The sequence below is a fragment of the Cuculus canorus genome, chromosome 6 (genome assembly GCF_017976375.1).
Source record: "Cuculus canorus isolate bCucCan1 chromosome 6, bCucCan1.pri, whole genome shotgun sequence".
Lineage (NCBI taxonomy): Eukaryota > Metazoa > Chordata > Aves > Cuculiformes > Cuculidae > Cuculus > Cuculus canorus.
The window spans coordinates 37,110,112-37,129,476 of NC_071406.1; the positions used below are offsets into that span (position 1 = coordinate 37,110,112).

Below are 19,365 nucleotides of genomic sequence, written 5' to 3' on the forward strand. Positions count from 1 at the left end.
TTTGCTTGTTTACAGATGTTCTTCTGTAGCATGGTCTCTCCCAAGAGAAACCTTCTACCCATAGGGACACCTAACAAGACAAAAGCCATATTGTGTGCAGAGGAAGTTCTAGTTTGTTGCCAGATCAGTTTTTGCTTGTAAAAAAACTTAGCTCCAGAGAGGCATAAGCGTCCGGCTCCAGGTCAGGAAGGCATTCCCCTCCTTGTGTTTCCTATGTCTCCCTCCTCCTGCTGGCCAACAACTGCCTCACCGTACGTTAGAGGATGCCAGCGGGTTCCATCAGTAGGGAAGCAACTCAACAGAGCTAAAAGGGCAAGAAGCTTATTGGAACAGGGACTCATTGATTAATGAAATGTTACCAAGGGTTATTGTTGAGAAATGACAACTTGTGCTTCTTTCTGGCGGTGCAAATGCCAGGACAGCCTTGCAGGGAGGGATTTGGATTTTGTACATTCAGCTCCACGTTCGCTGTTGCTCAGCAATGCAGTTAGTGGTGCCTTTTGGCACGTCAGTAGGCAATGCTGCCAAACCACCTTCCAGTCAGTCAAACAACAGGTAGTGCCTGCTTTTCATTTTTGCATTTTCATTCATGACCTATTTTTAGCTGTTCTTTCTCAGGCACTGTCATTTACAGTGTTCTGTCTGAGGTGAACAACACCTTGTATTGAAGAGTCTGAGCGGTGTCTACTCTGCTCAGATCATCTTGGGCAGCCTGCGTTTTTACTCTTCAGAAACAAGTGATTCTGTTATGTTTGCTGTTGCGAGCTTTTGCATCTTTAGTTGCAAAAAGCACAGCTCCTGCTTTTGTTCCTCCTTCAGCGTCTGATGTGCTGGGTTAGGCGAGAGCAGTATTTGACAATCGCTGCTTTGTCAATATTGCACCGAGTGAAGGTTTGAGCAGTTCAGATGATTAAGTGCCTGATGGATCCATGCTGACCAGGCTGAAAAATAAAACTGAGTAGTTCATCTTCCAAAGGATCGATGATGGATAACTGGACCCCATCAGTTCCTAACTCATTCCCTCCTACTGCCCTGTGATCTTGGGCACTTGCCCTTTCTCCTTCCATCATGGCTGGGAGCTGTATGGCCTTGGAAACATGCAGTTTGAAGACTTAAATCAGCTGTTAATGATGTTGGCCAGCAGTGCTTAATAGTGTGTGAAATAGCTGCGAAGGAGGGATTGTGTATTACAGAAAACTGAAGGATTGACGAAGTGGAAAACAACTGTTTTAGAGCCCCCTTTGAAAAGGGAACTCTATGGTAATAAAAATTATAGACCTTCTGCCTTTAGGAAACCTCAGTGTTTGTATTTATTTTAAACTGACTAAAGCTTTGTTTTGAGGAAGCCTTCTAAATTAGATGAGCCTTCCAAAAAGCTTTGCAGCACCATTGTTCTCTGTCAGCCAGCGCTAACCCAGTAGCACGTATTTTCACTGAATTTCTGTAACTAGCTTCATAAGAGAAGTTCCAAAGTAAGGGATGCAGCAGTGTGATTGTTCCAAAGGTCTTTTAGGCCCTCTTTCAAGGCGTACAGGCAAGGTTTTTCCTGCCGAGAAATACAAAGAGAACACTCCAAACTCAAAAAAAAAAAAAAAAAAAAAAAAAAAAAGTAGTGGGGTGAAAAATAACTCTTCTCAGTCAATGTTAATAGTTGATGCCATTGTAAAACCTGTGGGGAACTGATAGAGAGAGAAATGACGCAGATTTTGTGTAGGTTTTGGGTAGGGTCTGGAAGTTCTGCTGCCTGCCCAGGTGGTGCTCTGTGTCAGCGTGTGCTGCCTCCTTCCTGCTCTCCAAACCACCACAGGTGGGAAGCAGGGATAGTATCTGCCACCTGTTTTGTACGTACAGTTTTCTCTTACTCAGATTTTTCTTCAGCAACTTCTCTGTAGGAAAATTCCCTGTATTTTTCAATGCCCGCTGGAGAAGCCGAGGCTTTGTTTTTGCTGTGCATTGAGCAGACCTGTGCAGCATCGCTTCAGGAGTTTGTAGGTCTGTGGTTAGTGGAAGAAACGTCCATGTTTTCTAGACACTGCTGGACTTCATCTTCTAGAAGCTGTTTTCCCAGTACTGTTTGTATCAATTTCATTGTGTTTTATATTGGCTGCCCATTCAGCTTCCTAGGAGATAGTATTTTGTTTATTTACCTGATTCAGCTGTCCCAGCAGGGGCTGGAAATAAAATCACATGAGAGAAGAGTATGGCAACAATGAGCATGTCCAGCCTGCCCGGTTTAGGAACTGTACATACGACTTAGTTCATGTCTCATCTTATTTACTGCTTCCCCATGAGTGTGTTGGCCCTTCCCAGTGCAGATCCTGGTGTGATGCTTGGTCTCTTTACCGTGTTTCACGTGTTCCCTTCCCAGTGCGGAACTGGTTCCGTAGGGAACTAGATGGCTGTGGGAAGGTACCGTGGTGCAGCGGCTGGCTCTCCTTGGTCAAAACTGATTAGAAGCCGTTAATGCGTGCTTTCATTAAACCCTTTCTTTAATGAAATATTGAAACATGCACTTGATAACCAGCCTTGATTTTTAATTTGATAGGTGCTCCCAGTAATCAGACTTCTTAAAAACACTTCACTAAACACAACTAATAATTGGTTTTTCCAGGCACTCCTTTCAGCCCCTACAAGGAGTGCGGTGGCTGAAGGAAAATGTCATTTGTTTGTTTGCTTTTACTATTTACACAGCGCTAGTGAAGATGATACAGAAATTCCCTTCCAAGCAAAAATAACTCTAGGGTCTCAGCCACGCTGTCTCCTGTATTGACAGTCCTTTTTTTGCTAAGAAACTGTCATTTATTTCTGAGGAAATTACATGGTATTTAACACCCATCGCAGCGGGTTTCTTAAGAATACCTTAAGTAAATAACTTAAATTCCCAAATGCAGTAAATTGTAATATTTCTGGAGTGCTAAATCTCTTGTGGGAGACTGTTTTTTCAGCTAACTTGCTGCTTTCCTAAGCAATAAAATCCCAGATCCCCTGTGAAGACTGAAATCCTTTCCAGGTTAGAGGGTGCTGTGCTTTTCTTGCTCAGCTGCCTGCTTGACAGCTGCTGCTCAAGGAACTCGGCAGTGCTAGAGGATCCACAGATGAGATGGATTTTCCAAAAATCAGAGGCAGTCATTTGGTTTATGGGAGTTCCCCCTGCATGTGTAACGCCAGCTGATGAGCAATGCCTCTCTCTTCAGCTTCCTACCCGCAGTGGAGACTTCTTGTGCTTGAGGAAAGGATGTACTTGTGATAGTTTATTTCAGGAGAAACTGCAAAATACCTGCAACAAATCACATTTTATCTACATTTTACTAAAAAAAAAAAAAATCATTCAGGATTGAAATTGCTCAGCTGATGCCTGGCTCCGTTACAGCCGTACCTGCTGTTCTGGTTTTGTAGGCAGTAGCAGGTCTGAATCTTTCACTTGTTACCTGCCTAAGACTGACTTCACAGCTTAAAATGACTCATGCTGTAATATAATTAGAGAACAGTATGTAAAATTATGCAGCGTAACAGTCATTTGAAAGTGAGTGCTTTCTCGTGGTGATCCCAAAAGGTGATGTGAAGTCCTGAAATCCCTTTACAATCTTGCACCAAACACTGCTCTCATAATGTGACTTAGATCTGTTCAAAATCATAAGTGCTGTCAGAATGATCTTAGTATCGTGGAATCACAGAATCATAAAGGTTGGAAAAGCCGTGGCTGTTAGAAAATGAAGAAAAAAAAATACCTCACTAATACCTATTTATTTTAGTTAGGCACTGTTCCTGAGATGGTGTTCCAAAATCGGTTCTCATGCGTTTTGAATGAGGAGTTCTTTGATGGCGTGACATCAGTGTAAGTGTATGGGCAGCTAGAGATGTCTGTCCAAAGTGGTTTTGGCTGCAGAGCAGCACAGACAAGACTTATGTTCTCAAAGTATTTGCCTCGGAGATGTCAAAACCTGTGGCCAAAGCTTGTGTGATAAGATAATATGCAATGAGCCTCATGTAGGAATTATTGCATGAATTTATGTAAAAGAAGGCGAGAGGCAGAGCTCACTGACAGGTTGAGCAGTTTCTAAGAGGAGCCTCATTGCTCTGTCTGCCATTATCCATGCCATGGCCAGCCCAGGGACAGGAACAGCTCTGGAGGGTCACAGGTGGCTGGTTCCTCTTCAAAACAGTTAACGTAGTGCTAGAATAAAGCCCAAAGTAGATCTTACACTAAAATATGTTAGTAAACATCTTAAATATTCTATGACATCTCTCTCTATGCAGTATCTCACTTCAGAGGCTGTTTTTAGTTGGAAATAAGAAAACCAAGTGCACAGCCATTGTTCTGCAGTTAGCACACAGAATTAAACTGATTTTGCTTCATTTGATTAGATCCTTCTCTCTCCCTGCAGTTCTGCAATGGATTTTGTAGGCACAGAACTTAGTTCTAATGAGTTGGATTTGTAAAATCCTCATCTAAAGACTGTAGAGTGGCAAGCATAGTGAGTAGAGCACATGATAGTAAGAATACAGACGGATTATTTACCCCATCCCCATAATTGGAGCAGTTGGAATTTGTAATGCCGCTTTGAGTGGGCTGCTCTTCCAGCTGGTAAATGAAGTTGGTGGTATTCTTTCTGAGGACATGGTGATATCTCTGGTGTCAGTTTGTAGAAAACAAATATCAGTGTTTAATGATCTTACCTGCAGGAACAGCATCGCGCTGGTCTGAGGAGGAGGAAATCCCCGTACCTACTGCCTATTCCTAGGTGATGAAATAAGGCATTCATACACTACTATGAGTCAAATCAATATAATACATTAGTTCCAGAACTCCAGTTATCCTCTGGTTTTCCACATAAAACATAACATAATAACCTTTTCTAATTGTTTCGTGTTTTTCCTGTGCCTTCATATTAAACCAGTATTTATTCCTGTGGTGAGCCTGCCAGCAGCTGTGTCATGGCTTTGTCTCTGAGCCCCTGTGTTCATGTATGCTTTAAGTGAGGCTGTCTTGCACCTTCTGATTTGTTTTTCCCTTCTAACCACTGCTTTTAATGTACTTTCTCTGTGTACATGATCAACTGTGTAAAGATTTGGGGGTTTAATATGAAGAGGGAAAGACACCAGACAACTTGGTAAAGATCAGCTCCTTCTCTTGTAGGTAACAGACCTGACAAAGTGTCAGCTTAAGTCTCTGGTATTTAAAATCTTGAGTTATAAACAATACTCAAATATGATTGCAGATGTGGTATTTTGTTAGTAGACAAATTATTTCGGGTAAATTATTTTTGATCTTGCTACATTATGCTAAAATTTCTACAGCTTTTTGTGTCTCTTAAATCTAATCGACCTTGTTCAAGAAATGCTATCGTCCTGGTTCGTATAATTTGTGCTTCAAATTCTTTAAGAATAAATAAAGCTACAACCAACAAGGTTTGCATCTTTTGATGTTAGTGTTGTGTTAAGAGTTATTTATTTAGCTTGTCCTGATTTAAAGCTTTTTGAGTATTGGAATCAGAGTTGTTCGCTGATGAATGGGGTTGAAGGCTAAGGAAGAAAGTCTCGAATACAAACGGATGGAGCACCAGCTTTCTTAACAGCTGTTGGGAAATGAGCAATGGAAGGTGTTGTTGCAGTGGGTGGGGAGAGCTACACCCACATTCCTGAGTGATAGAATGCCAGCAAACATCCAGGACCCTGCATGCCGTAAGCTGTGCATTCAAACATCCCGAATCAGGCTGCGCTGTGGGGATTGAGCCCTTCGCCCTGCACTGATTTAGCAGCAATGACATGGCTTTACTTTGATATTAATGCTTTTAGTAAAAGTTTGCTTACACCTTCACCACTGGGTGTTCAAAGAATGATCACTTGAACTCTGTACAAGAGTTTTAGCATCATTTAAGTATTGCTGGCAATGCAGGTCATGAGCAAACAGGGCACAGCAGGGATTCCCAAGTTGTTGGCCGAGTGCAAGTCCTGCCTCCCTGTGTTCTCTTATTTAAAGCAGAGCTTCACAGAGTTTCTGAAAACAGATCACTTACTGTGCGGGTGTAGTTCCTAACACCATCTCCTTTTTGCTCCATCTCCTCGCTTCGTGTTGTGGCTGCTTGTGACACTGAACGTGGGTGCTGTGCATCCACTCACACCCCTGACAGCCTCCCTTAGCATCCCATCTTGTTTACAGAGAGTTGGGATTGCAGCAGGGAGAACTGGTTAAAGCACATGTACAGCTGCACTGTGAGTTTGGGTTTTGCCATCTCCCTGCACTGGAATTATTCCTGTTTCTGAATGACAGCTCATGGAACAGCTCCTCAAATCCATCCACTTCCCACCTCTGTGAGTTGCTCAGGAGCAAACCCAATTCAAACAAATCGCTTGTGTTAAAGAGGTGACACAACAGAGTCAGGACAGAGATTAAAACCAAGCATGTTGGGTGATGAACGTTCATCCTGTAATGCTTTTGGGGCTGCTTCATCAGCCAACAGTTATGCGTAAAGCACCCCATCCTGAGTGTGAATGGAAGCTGGCTTTCGAGTTTGCTGAAGCTGTGCAGCCTGCAGGAGCCCCAGGCTCAGCAGCTGATGGTGCTGGATGCTTTGCTTTCACAGAGCACGAGGCAGTTAAAATTGAAGGTCCACACTGGGAACAGCAGCAGCAAATTCATAGTGAGGATCAAATGCAGTTCATAAGGCTTCTATTTGAAACAGGTATTGTACAGCAGCTGCTCAAATGGAAATAACCCGTGTCCTAGGCATGAGGTGATCAGAAGTTACAGAGTAAAAACAGGTACTTGCACCCATTTCTCACTGAAGTCCCAGCCGATGGCTGTGTGACAAACTCTGGTGCTGGGTGTGCAGAACTGGACCTTCAGGGTTCGGTCCTTGGCTCAGGTTTAGGAGCAGACGGGAGTGTGGTAGAACATCGCCATTCTAGTTTGTTCCTAACTTTGTGTATGCTTTTCCTTGGCTGTAATGGAAGTCTTACGGCTCAAGGGTTCTAAAAACCATAACCGCCTGTAAAAATCTGGAAAAAAGAAGTAAAAATGATCTTATAAGTGATCCAGGAGCAGTCCAGGCAGCCTGGGGTTGGAACTCAGTGGAATTCTAGTGCTTTACATAAAACTGAGAACGCGTGAGCACAGCTTTATGAAGAGAGGGAAATGGAGAAGTGTATGTATTCAGTTCTAACCTCTCCTGTGCAAATAAGCTCCCGATTTCCAACAAGTTGTTTAATCGTTCTCATAATTGATTGCTCTTGCTGAGAGGAGAATCCTGTTGAACTTGATCAGATTTTAAATTAAAACCTTGCTGCTTTTAGGAGGACACTTTTTCATAGCGAGTGTTATGACTGCTTTAACTCATTTCAGTGTGTGTCAGGAAAGAGACTTAGTAAGTGACTGGATATTGCAAGTTAAATAATTGCATTCTTGCTGTGCTGTGAGACTGAATACATAGATAAACAGAGTGGCTGTTCAGTAACAGCCGCTTTTGTGTGTTCTTAGTTGTAATTGTTTCAGTGATCTGTCTGGTTCCTCCAGAAAATTTTGAAAAATACGGAAATTAAATGATGTTTCACTATCTGTTTAAAAAATAGTGGGGAAAAAAAAAAATCCATGTGAACGATTTTATGCCTTTGTATTCACATTTGCCTCTTCCATTTTACCACCAGTGTCTAATGCTAGTGTTTGGCTTCTTTTTTGTTTCTTTATTTTGTTGCTTTTGTTTGAATGTATTATTGTGTTTATATGGGACTGGTCAAAGAACCGTTACTGTATTTTATGTTTGTATCTACATTTTATTTTGCATGCTTAACGTGGCTTTGCCTGGATATTCTTTTTGGTAAGTTCAGAATTTAAACGCGTAATGTTTTTCTGTCGTAAAGTTTGTAGCCTGCCACCTTCTTTTCTCTCACCTCGAGTAATGTCGTTTTTTGTCACTCCGATTTGTGCTCACGTCCTGTTCTGCTTCTGCTAATTACAGATACGGTAACCCTGTTGTCCTAACGACCCATCTTCATCTCTAGCGAGCTAAACAATGTGACTTTGGTACTAATGGGTACTAATTTGACTTTTATCCTCAAAGTATAGTCAACAGCTGTTAAAATGATCTGTTCCGAGACCTCCGGGTGTAGTTGAGGCACACAGACCCTGAGTCCTAGAAACTCATGTTAAGGCTCCTTTGCGTAGCCTGGTGGTCGCTTTACGCTTCACAGGTATCATTTTTCAGCAGCCTTCTCAAGATCATCTGCGAACACTGAGCATGTTTCTGTTTCTCTTTTAGCAACAGCTTGCTCAGCTCCAGAAGGAGAAATCTGAGATTTTGAAGAACCTGGCGTTATACTACTTCACTTTTGTGGATGTTATGGAATTTAAGGTAAGGAGTTGCAAATAGGTCAGTTGTTCTGTCCCATTGGACTTCTTTCTTTTTATTGATGAAATAATGCTGTATAGTGAAATAGCTGAACTTTTTACAAGGGCGTGGAGTGAGAAGACAAGGGGGAATAGCATTAACTTGGAAGGGTGGAGATTTAGATTGAGCAGTAGGAAGAAATTCTTCACAATAAGGGTGAGGAGGCCCTGGGCCAGATTGCCCAGATGTTCAAGGCCAGATTGGATGGGGCTTGGAGCCCCTGATCCAGTGGGAGGTGTCCCTGCCCATGGCAGGGGGTGGAACTGGTTGGGTTTTGGGGTCCCTTCCAGCCCACAGCATTCTATGATTCTCTAGCTCTTAAAAAAAGCAACAAAAATGAATCTCTCTCACTAAGCACAGAAAAGTGATATACTTGGATCTCTGTAAACTCCAGTTATTCCTTTGTTTTTCCAGGACCATGTCTGTGAGCTGCTGAACACTATTGATGTTTGCCAAGTCTTCTTCGATATAGTAAGTTGCTGGGTTTGAACTTTCCAATGCCACTTACAAATGTTTCTGGGCACCCCTCTGTGGAGAATCAGAAGGATTTGTTTGTGTTGGCCCAAGAAACATGACATCTTTAGTTAAAAATCTAATAGAAACAAAACTACTGTAATCTTCAGCTCTCTTAACTTCTATGAGAAAGAAGACAGACCATTTAAAACCAGCTGCTTATGGATGGCAGCAACAGCGTTGTCCGGTACCAGACACAGAAATCTGCCTGTATTTCTTGCCTTGTTGTCTCTGCAAGTTTATTCTTGGAGGTTTACTGTTCTCTACATGCTAACGTTGGCTTACAAAACAGGAATATTACTGCTGTCCAGCGAGGAGATATGTGAGGAGGTCACTTCTGGTGTTGGCTGCAGCAGGTCTAAAAGCAGCTCAAACTGTTACATTTTAAACAAACCCAAATCCACCAAATATCAAAGGAAAAAAACCCAAGGCAAAACCTAACACCTTTTCTTTTGGGTTTCAGCTTTCAGTGTTCATGACGTCACCTTGCTGATTTTAGCCATTATTTGAGGTTTTAGCTTACTTAGTTCCATCCTATGAAAGAGGAGCAGGTAATTCCCATGGAATCATCCAACCATGGAGTGATCTGACCAGGCCAGTGGAATATTCGCTAGTTTTTTACATTACTGAGTCATATTAAAGCATAATTCAAGGGTCAAGGCACTTGCTGACTGCTTAGTAACAGCCAAGAAAAGTTTTCCTACCTGTCAGCTAACCGGTAGCACTTGAGCCTGGACAGAGTTGTTTGCACGCTTGCTTTCGTGAATGCAAAAAGTTCTGGGAGCTTGACTGAGTGAACTTGGATTACGCAAAGTCTGTGTGCATCCAAAATGAAAACTTTGATCGAGACAGTATGTCGAAAATGCTGAAAATTGCTGGACAGATTAGGAAGAATTTTTATACTTCTTTCTGCAAGATTCAGAATGATAATTCCCCTTTTTTTCTTTCTAGACTGTAAACTTTGATTTAACAAAGAACTACCTGGATCTGATTATAACCTACACAACTCTGATGATCTTGCTGTCTCGAATCGAGGAAAGGAAGGCTATCATTGGGTTGTATAACTACGCTCATGAAATGACACATGGAGCAAGGTAAAAATTTGGCTGTGTAAGAAGTGTGTTTAATAATAACAACAACTACATCTGAGTCAATTGTTTGTTGTTGCTTTTAGTGACAGAGAATACCCACGCCTTGGCCAGATGATTGTGGATTATGAAAATCCTTTAAAGAAAATGATGGAGGAATTTGTGCCTCACAGTAAAGTACGTAACTGCCTTTTCTGGGACCACAGTAACCTTAGTTGAGAGAAGCAGAGAAAGAAACATAAATATGCAAGGATTTGGTTTGTCAAAAGCCGTTAGGTATAAATTTCACAGGAGATTTTACTTGGAATGGGTGTCCAGGCCTGGGGATTTATGTTCTGTTAAATAACAGACCCTACAGAAATACAGGAACGCTGAGAGCTGTCGGTAAAGGTTCTGTTCCATTTGCTAAGGATTAGAAATCGATTAAAAATGAGTTGTGGATCATCTTATAATAACATTTTTTCTGGTTTGTATCTTGAAATTAAGGAGATTTGTCACGTTCCTCTGAAAGCAGGTTTTTGCTCATTTGCCATCCTAGATGAACATGTTTTTCTGCTGTGTAACCTGAGGGCTTTTGCTCTGGATTGTCCTTAAACTGGTGACGCTGGAGATCACCACTGCCTCTTCAGTAATGCCTTCTGGGCTCAAAAGCTTACATTGTGTGCCCTGCTCTGTTGGCTTTACTAAATTAAACAAACCCGATTCCTTCAGCGTGTCATGTACAGATGTCTTTAAGTTTTTATTCTGAGACCACTGGTGGTGCTGCAGTGCTGAGAGGCTCTATTTTCAAGTGGGGACACCTTGGCAAGTTGACTCCAGATACTGGGTGTGTTTTCTTTCTCCACACCACTTAAGATTTTTCTTAATTCCCTTCAAATCTGAAGACAGTCATGAGAAGTTCAGAACATTTTCAGCCACTTCGCTAAGTGCTCTTAAATTAAATACTTCTCATATTCCGAAAAAATCTTTGATCTAGTTTTTGTTACACTTCCTTCTGCCCATCTCCTGTCTTGTGGAGACTTACTTAGCCAAGGGTCTTCATTTGCAATGAATCTTTTCTCATGCGTGTTTTAGCAAAGATGCTTCACTTCTCAGTATTATTTTTGTTTATGCTTTCACAGTCCTTTTCCTTGAAATGTTTTGCAAAACCAGATTTCAGTCTGATGTTCTGCTTTTGTACTTATTCTGAGCTAGAGGAATAAACTGGGCTCGGGGATCCCTTCAAGCACCATCCTATAGAAACAGATGCTTAGGTGACACTGTCGTGGAACAGCACAATTGTTGACGTTCCATGATCTCACTGCTTTGCAGTAACCCTGACTTTTGTGTAGGCCTTTAAATCAGCTTCAGCAGTTAGTTTCTTTTTTTGCTGAGCATAACACTTAGACCTGACTCCCGGAGGACTTGTAGAAGCACTGGTATTGTTGCCAAAAACAGGGAGGTGTGGGTCAGCACTTACTCAGATACTCTTGATCCGTTATGAAGATGCTCCTGTAGCCAGTATCTGCTCCAGATAATGATAATTTGCTGGAAAAGAGGGAAAGACATACTAAATGAAGTGGCAGAGAAGGGAATAATGTAATAATTAGAATGCTTGAATAAATAATGAACAACTTTCAGATTTATGTGGCAGATTTGTTGTCACTTATTGATTCTTTTTTTTTCTTTCCACATCCTCTAATTCTGAACTCAGAATTTCGTAACTCTAATTTGAAAAGCTCCAGGGAGACCTTAGAGCAGCTTCCAGTGCTGAAAGGGGCTCCAGGGAAGCTGAGGAAGGGAGGAGGCTCTTCATCAGGGGGAGCAGGGACAGGATGAGGGGGAATAGTTTTCAACGGCAAGAGGGGAGATTGAGATGAGATCTTGGGCAGAAATGTTTTGCTGTGAGGGTGGGGAGGCCCTGGACCAGGTTGCCCAGAGCAGTGGTGGCTGCCCCATCCCTGGAGGGGTTCAAGGCCAGGTTGGATGGGGCTTGGAGGCCCTGATCCAGTGGGAGGTGTCCCTGCCCATGGCAAGGGGTGGGACTGGATGGGCTTTGAGATCCCTTCCAACCCAAACTATTCGATTACTCTGTAATACAGAGTTTACAGTGTGAAGTAAAGAACTTGGATATTTTTTCAAGACTGAGCTTCAAAGACATCTTCAAACTAATCCTTGCTTTCCTTTTCAGTCCCTTTCAGATGCTCTGATTTCACTCCAGATGGTCTACCCACGAAGAAACCTCTCAGCTGACCAGTGGAGGAACGCACAACTGCTGAGCCTCATCAGTGCCCCCAGCACCATGCTGAACCCTGCACAGTCTGACACGGTACCACCTGTTCACTTACATTATTCGATAAAGTGAAACAAGGTTGTCTGTAAAATAACATGGGGATGGTTTGTGTTCTATTTGGTTACCTTGATGTAGCTTTGGACTCAGTAATCCTTGCGGATTACTGAACATTCTATGAATCTGTGATAAGTAAATAGATCTCTTGGTTAGCTCATGCCTTCATTTTCAGTATTTGATGATCAGGAGATGAAGGGAAGTGATTTGAACTTCTATGGTGTAGCAGGAAGGAATCCTGTGTGCTGTCTCAGGTGTTTGGGGTCATACAGACTGAAAACCAGAACTGTACTTCCTTGGAAATGTTTACTGTCCGCATTGTTCCTTCACTTGTATCACGAATGGTCAGATTGTGCTTAGCTCAAAAGCCTGTAGTTCTTTAATATGCTTCTATACCACCCTGCTTGAAGCTAAACATTTTAAGTTTTAAACCAAAAGAGGAGAAGTTTGGACTAGGTCTTAGGAAGAAATTCTTTTCGCTGAGTGTAGGGAGGCAGTGGCCTAGGTTTCCCAGAGAAGTGGTGGATGCCCCATCCCTGGAAACATTCAAGGCCAGGTCGGATGGGGCTCTGAGCACCCTCATCCAGTGGGAGGTGTCCCTTGAACTGGATGACCTTTGTGGTCCCTTCCAACCCAAACCACTCTATGATAGACAAAATGCGTTTCCTGTTTTGTTCGAGCTGTCAGAGGATGTGGGAACTCATTTGATGTTGGAACCCCCTGTTTTAAAAGGGATGAGACCGTGCTGGTAGTAAACAGCACCAGTCTTCCATGGTTCAGCAGCATTCATGGCTTGCTTTGTCCCTTTCTTCTAAAAAGTACTTCTTATGAAGTCTCTTGTCTTTTCTATTGTCTTTTTTCAATAGATGCCATGTGAATACCTCTCCCTGGATGCAATGGAAAAATGGATCATTTGTGAGTAAAACATTCTGGGACAGCTTGTGGTTGTGTGAAAAAAAAAAAACAGTGTGCATATCAAAGGCTGCTTGCTTTTCTGTACTGTACAAAAGCTGCTATATTCCAATTGGATTGTAGAGAACCTGATTCAATCTCATTTGTATGTGTCATCCTCTTCCACATAGTGAAGTTAGAGTTCAACATCTGCTGCTGGGATGCAGTTTGTCATCAGTTTATTCCAGACCTTCACTGAAACTGAGGGCTTTAGTAATTCTGATGAAAATAGCTAAGTAGTATCAGCATTGAGTAATTCATCGTACAAAAGCCCCGGGTCCAGTTCTGGAATCTCCAAAATAAGAAGGATATGGAGCTGTTGGAACAGGTCCAGAGGAGGCCATGGAGATGATCTGAGGGCTGGAGCACCTCCCATAGGAGGACAGGCTGAGAGAGTTGAGGTTGTTCAGCCAGAAGAAGAGAAGGCTTTGGGGAGAACTTAGAGCAGCTTCCAGTGCTGAAAGGGGCTCCAGGAAGTCTGGGGAGGGGCTCTGGATCAGGGAGGGCAGAGATAGGATGAGGGAAATGGCTTTAAATTGGAAGGAGGAAGATTTAGATTAGGCATTAGGAAGGAATGTTTCCCTGTGAGGGTGAGGAGGCCCTGGCCCAGGTTGCCCAGAGCAGTGGTGGCTGCCCCATCCCTGGAGGGGTTCCAGGCCAGGTTGGATGGGGCTTCGAGCCCCTGATCCAGTGGGAGGTGTCCCTGCCCATGGCAGAGGTGAGACTGAATGGGCCTTGAGGTCCTTTCCAACTCAAACCATTCTAAGGATCTTTTTTTTTAATACTTAAATGATGCTGTCCATTAAATAGTTAATGAACTATTTTGTAGTATTTAAGAGTTTTGTCTTTCATTTTTGTATAATAACCTTGCTGTTCTCTTGTTGTCTCTGTACCTCTGGTTGGTGACGCCCATCAACGTGAACTTCTGAAGTTGGATTTATTTTGTGCCATGGAATCCTAAATAGCGATGCTACAGCTTTGAACCTTTGGAAACTCGCACTTCAAAGCAGCTCTTGCTTGGCTCTGTTTCGAGATGAAGTATTCCATATTCACAAAGCCGCAGAAGACTTGTTTGTGAACATACGGGGGTGAGTTCTCTTCTTCTTTCAGAACCTCTGTTAAAAACAGACAATTTCTGTAGGAACTGTTTTGAAAATGTCTCTTCTACTTCATATGAAGTTCTGCTTACGGGTAGCCAGCACACAAATATTTTTCTTCATATCCCGGCTCTTTCTTCAGTGCCTGACTTTCTGGAGCCTGATTTCATAACCATCGGGCTTTTTTTGTCTCTGTTCTGAAAAATTCTGGTGAATCAGTCTCTAAAATGGCTAAAGTTAACATTAATGATCTCGCCCACAAATCTTCATCTAGTGAAAGGAGATGATGTCACGATTATAGGAGTTGGGGGAAAAATTATCATATATTGTATGAGAACTGCAGTAGAAGCCATTTTGAGACCTCTACCAGCGAACACCGTGAGCGCTTCAGTAGGGATGGGGGTTTGGGTTGGATGTCTGGTTTGGGCGTTGAGCTCTGAGCAGGGCAATAAGCGTTGTGTGAGCTTTTTGCTGTCTCCTGCGTGCTGTGGCATTGCAGCTCCTCTCAAGTTCCACTCAGCTCGGGCTGAGTTGTCCTATAGATACCTATTGCAATACTGGATATTGTTTTTTCCCTGCAGCTACAACAAGCGTATCAATGACATCAGAGAGTGCAAAGAAGCTGCTGTGTCACATGCGTAAGTGTCTTACAGGTTTCCTGACAGATTTCACTGATGGTTTTCTTAGCAAATCTAGAAAGAATGAGTAAACAGGATTCGTTAAGGCTGAATTAGTTGTGCAGTTTCAAGCGAGACCATGTACTGATGGTTCTTTTTAACCTGAATTTGCCTAATGCCATTATAGATTTAGCTTCTCGAATGTTAGGTTCTTTTTTACATTATCATGTTGAAAGCATTTTGTTTGTTCTCCAGTTTCCTTTTTTTCCCCAATTCCTTCAAGTGAACGCAAATGAAATAGGAATGTTCTAGTGGAGTGAAAAGCAGGGGTGGAGAACTTGGGGGTTAAATCTTTAGGAATATATGGTGTTGGTGATGGGGATTTTAATTGAACCCCATCCTGTGGAATATGGAACTTTTGAAGCTGGTGTTACATGAGCTGCCTCTGCTTGGATTTCAGTGTTTGGGAAGCCCAGTGTTCTGTGGTTCACACAGCGGGTTGTTCTCTGTTTGCTCTTTTACAGCGGTTCAATGCACAGAGAGAGGCGCAAGTTCTTACGTTCGGCACTCAAAGAACTGGCCACTGTCCTGTCTGACCAGCCAGGCCTGCTGGGTCCCAAGGTAATGATGGTTCTTACGCTCTGCGTTTATGCAACATCACAGTGTGTTTCTCAGTGGCAATATAGCGCGATTGGGGGCTGGAAAACCACTTTAGTCTGAGTGAACACCTGTTTTGGTTTTAATATTCTCTGGTTGCAGAGACCAGTTGCCTCTCAGTGTGCACAAGCTGTCCGGCTGCTGGGTGTATCTCTTAAGCTTGTGAACAATTTTTCCTTTTCAGGCACTTTTTGTATTTATGGCGTTATCCTTTGCCCGTGATGAAATTATTTGGCTTCTCCGTCATGCTGACAACATGCCAAAGAAAAGCGCGGATGACTTCATAGATAAGTATGTCAAATTTTAGTGTGATGCCTTAAATATTTATGAGGATTTCACAGGTGAAATGCATTTGAAGGCAAAGGAATCTCAGGAGAGGATGGCTGTATGGAAGAGTTGGGAATCTTCAGATAAACTTTACTGGGAACATAAAGTTTCCCATCAAATCAGAAAACCAGATGTGTTGTGGTAGAAGCTGGAGCACATCCATGAGTGTTTGTTTTCTACAGAAAACAAAAGTATTTTATAAAATATAAAACTTCCATAAAATATTTCTGGTTTTATTTCCTTTGAATAAGGAAAAAATAAAGCTTTCTCATGTGTCTTCATTGCCGGTGGGTTTGCATTGAACAAATCAGTGGTGGCGAGAAGGAAGCTTTTAAAAAGTTTGATCTGTAGAATATCACCTGCATTGTAGCTAACCTGTCTTTTAACTTGGGGAAGATTTATTTCTTTAATACAGCATTAGTGTCATCGTGAAGAGAAGGTAAAAATGAGAAATGGGATTACGAGATGCTGTGAGCATGGATAGGCAGAAGGCCACCAGTTGGCTTTGAGTTGTTCTCAAGCTTGTTAAACACAAGATGGAACTGAAAGTCTGTGTATTGACTGCAGGAGGTGACACAAGTGACAACCACAAGGTCATTTCCAGAGCTGGAGTAGGAAAGCCTTGTGTTTTCTTCACTGGATTTAGATGTTAGGGAGGGATGGAGGGCCCAGAACCTCTCTGAAACAGCCCGTGCAAGTATTGAACCATCCTTCGGGATTATTAGAATAAACACAGACAAGCAGCTATTACAGTTGTATTTTTCGGATTTAACCACTTCTTGAGAAAAACATTTTTTCAAACAGAGCATTATAGAAGAGCTTCTTATTAAAACAACAGGTGAATAGTTTTACAAACCTCTGAGGGTTACCATGATGGCATCCTGCTAACTTACCTCCTGTGGACTGGGTCTTACCTTGCAGAGAAAATGACCTCATTTTACAGTGTGAACAATTATTTTCATACAGAAATTACCTATTTATAATAGCTTTAAAAGCAAGGTGTAGGGCAAATCCCCTTGAAGCATTCAACTGAGAGAGATGGAGTTTAATAATTTGGGTGTTTCATATTTGTAAGCTTTTCCTTTTCTTCTCATCTAGACACATCGCCGAGCTGATATTCTACATGGAGGAGCTCAGAGCACACGTGAGGAAGTACGGACCTGTGATGCAGAGGTACTATGTGCAGTATCTCTCCGGCTTTGATGCCGTGGTCCTAAACGAGCTCGTTCAGGTACGGCAACACTGGGTGTGGATTCTTGAAGGAAAACTTTGAAAAGGGCTTTTTGCCAAAATGACTGCGTGAAATGCATCGCTGTTTGTGGGTGTTGATGAACATTAGTATGAGGACAGGCTGAGAGGGTTGGAGTTGTTCGGCCTGGAGAAGAAAAGCCTCCAAGGAGACCTTATAGCGACCTTCCTGTACCTGAAGGGGCTACAAGAAAGCTGTGGAGGGACTGTTCACAAAGGCTTGGAGTGATAGGATGAGGGACAATGGGGGTAAACTGGAGAGGGGCAGAGTTAGACTGGACATAAGGAGGAATTTCTTCACTATGAGAGTGGTGAGGCCCTGAAACAGGTTGCCCAGGGAAGCTGCGGCTGCCCCATCCCTGGAGGTGTTCAAGGCCAGGTTGGATGGGCCTTGGGCAGCCTGATCCAGTGGGAGCTGTCCCTGTCCATGGCAGGAGGTTGATTGGAACTAGATGGTCTTTAAGGTCCCTTCCAACCCAAACTGTTCTATGACTCTATGATTATGGTTTAATCCTGTGATTTAAAGTTGTACTTTTGGTTTCTGTATGAATACTTAAATGTTATTCAGCAATGTTATATTTAGAGGCAACGAAGCGGGTGCTGCCACTGAGGGGGTGTTGTAGAAACTTTTGTTCAGCCTGATGCAGTAAGGATGGGCTTTAAGTGTCCTGGTGTGATTCCCGGGTGACCACCAGATGGAGCCCGGATTTTGTGGCTGGGTCAGCTGCTCAAACCTGACAACTTTGCAACTCCAGCTTTTGTTGTGGTGGTCAAAAATTAATTTCACACTTCAAGCTGTACATCAGTTACGAGAAAGTGGAACTGAAGTACCCAACTCTTTATTTAAACAAACTATTTAAACAGTTCCAATGCCTGTTGGGGTCACTCTTTACATTATTAAATGTAAAAAATCCTTCCCTTTACTTTCATTACCAAATTAACTGCATTTCGGGGTTTTTTGCTTAGAACTCTATTTAATTCATTGAATCGCTTGGTTGGAAAAGATCTTTGAGATCGTTAAGTCCAATCTTACAGTTACAGGTTCACGGATTGTTTTGGAGTGACAGAATTAGATATTTTTGACATTCATTATTGATTCCTGGGAAATTATTTCCTAGACTGAGTGAATGATTTTGAAATGCTGTACTAGTGGCACGATTGCGTTGTGTTTAGATAGGGTCATCCTTAGGATCAGAATGAAACGAGGAAGAGGAAATTGGCTTGAATTTTTGTTGTAATTAATTCATAACAGGTATTGAGCATAAGACTAGACAAAAAGTTGAGAGATAATTTGGATTTTTTCAGCCCTTAGGTTAAAATGCCATTCATTGGTAGAACAATGAGAAACTTTTGTGTTGTATTATTTCATAGAAATGTGATATTACCAGCCACTGAAACTGCTTTTTCATGGACTTTGGCTTTGTGTAAAATAAGAGAACCGGGCAGCTCGTCTTTCAGGTGGTATTAGTCGTTGAAGTCAGCAAAAAACTTTCGAAAGAGGACTTTGTAGGAAGCCAAGTGATGCCCGTGTGGGCTCTGCTCTATCCCACCATGGCCACATTTTCCTTGCAGATGCATCAGGTGCCTGCAGAGGTCAGACAAGGGTTTGGTGTCTGATGTATGGCAAGAAAACGTTTGGTGTCCATTTCATAATGCAGCCTGAAAACACTTGGGCACGTTCACTGTCGCATTTTTCCAGCAGAAATTGGTGTGGAAGTGAGCCTTTCTGGGTATTTGTCATCAAGTAATTAATTAAAAAGTGAAAACGGTTAAATAGCATGGCTTGAAATATTCCATTGGTTAAGTTAACCTCGTGTAACTTTGTGTCTGTGTTGGAGTGCAGCTGGTCAGTGGGGTGTGGGTATCAACATTGTCTCGTAAAGCCAGTTTGAAATACTAATAGCCACAACATTTCTTTTAGAATCTCTCGGTGTGCCCAGAGGATGAATCGATCATCATGTCCTCTTTTGTAAATACAATGACTTCACTAAGTGTGAAACAAGGCAAGTTTAAATGAACTGGGGAAAGTGGGAAAAGAGAATGGCAGGTTCCTCTAGAAAACTTCAGCAGTTTTTGTCTCATGCAATCAGTCAAAGCGGATAAGTTGTGTAAACTGAGTTTGTTCACTTGTTCCTCTTTCATTACGGCATCTGCTGC

General features: G+C 42.4%; 1 protein-coding gene across 4 annotated transcripts in view; it reads left to right on the plus strand.

Moving 5' to 3' along the window:
• NCKAP1 (NCK associated protein 1) overlaps positions 1-19,365 on the plus strand; it is a 60,339-nt gene that overhangs the window by 14,885 nt on the left and 26,089 nt on the right. For 2 of the 4 annotated variants that reach the window (XM_054069707.1, XM_054069709.1), the window contains 12 exons: positions 8,256-8,348; positions 8,799-8,855; positions 9,849-9,991; positions 10,072-10,162; positions 12,156-12,293; positions 13,178-13,226; positions 14,194-14,350; positions 14,941-14,997; positions 15,501-15,597; positions 15,818-15,924; positions 17,059-17,191; positions 19,130-19,211. In XM_054069707.1, the coding sequence (XP_053925682.1) occupies positions 8,256-8,348; positions 8,799-8,855; positions 9,849-9,991; positions 10,072-10,162; positions 12,156-12,293; positions 13,178-13,226; positions 14,194-14,350; positions 14,941-14,997; positions 15,501-15,597; positions 15,818-15,924; positions 17,059-17,191; positions 19,130-19,211 (1,204 nt within the window). The remainder of the gene's footprint in view (positions 1-8,255; positions 8,349-8,798; positions 8,856-9,848; positions 9,992-10,071; positions 10,163-12,155; positions 12,294-13,177; positions 13,227-14,193; positions 14,351-14,940; positions 14,998-15,500; positions 15,598-15,817; positions 15,925-17,058; positions 17,192-19,129; positions 19,212-19,365) is intronic. The other 2 variants (XM_054069708.1, XM_054069710.1) reach the window with 1 other exon arrangement.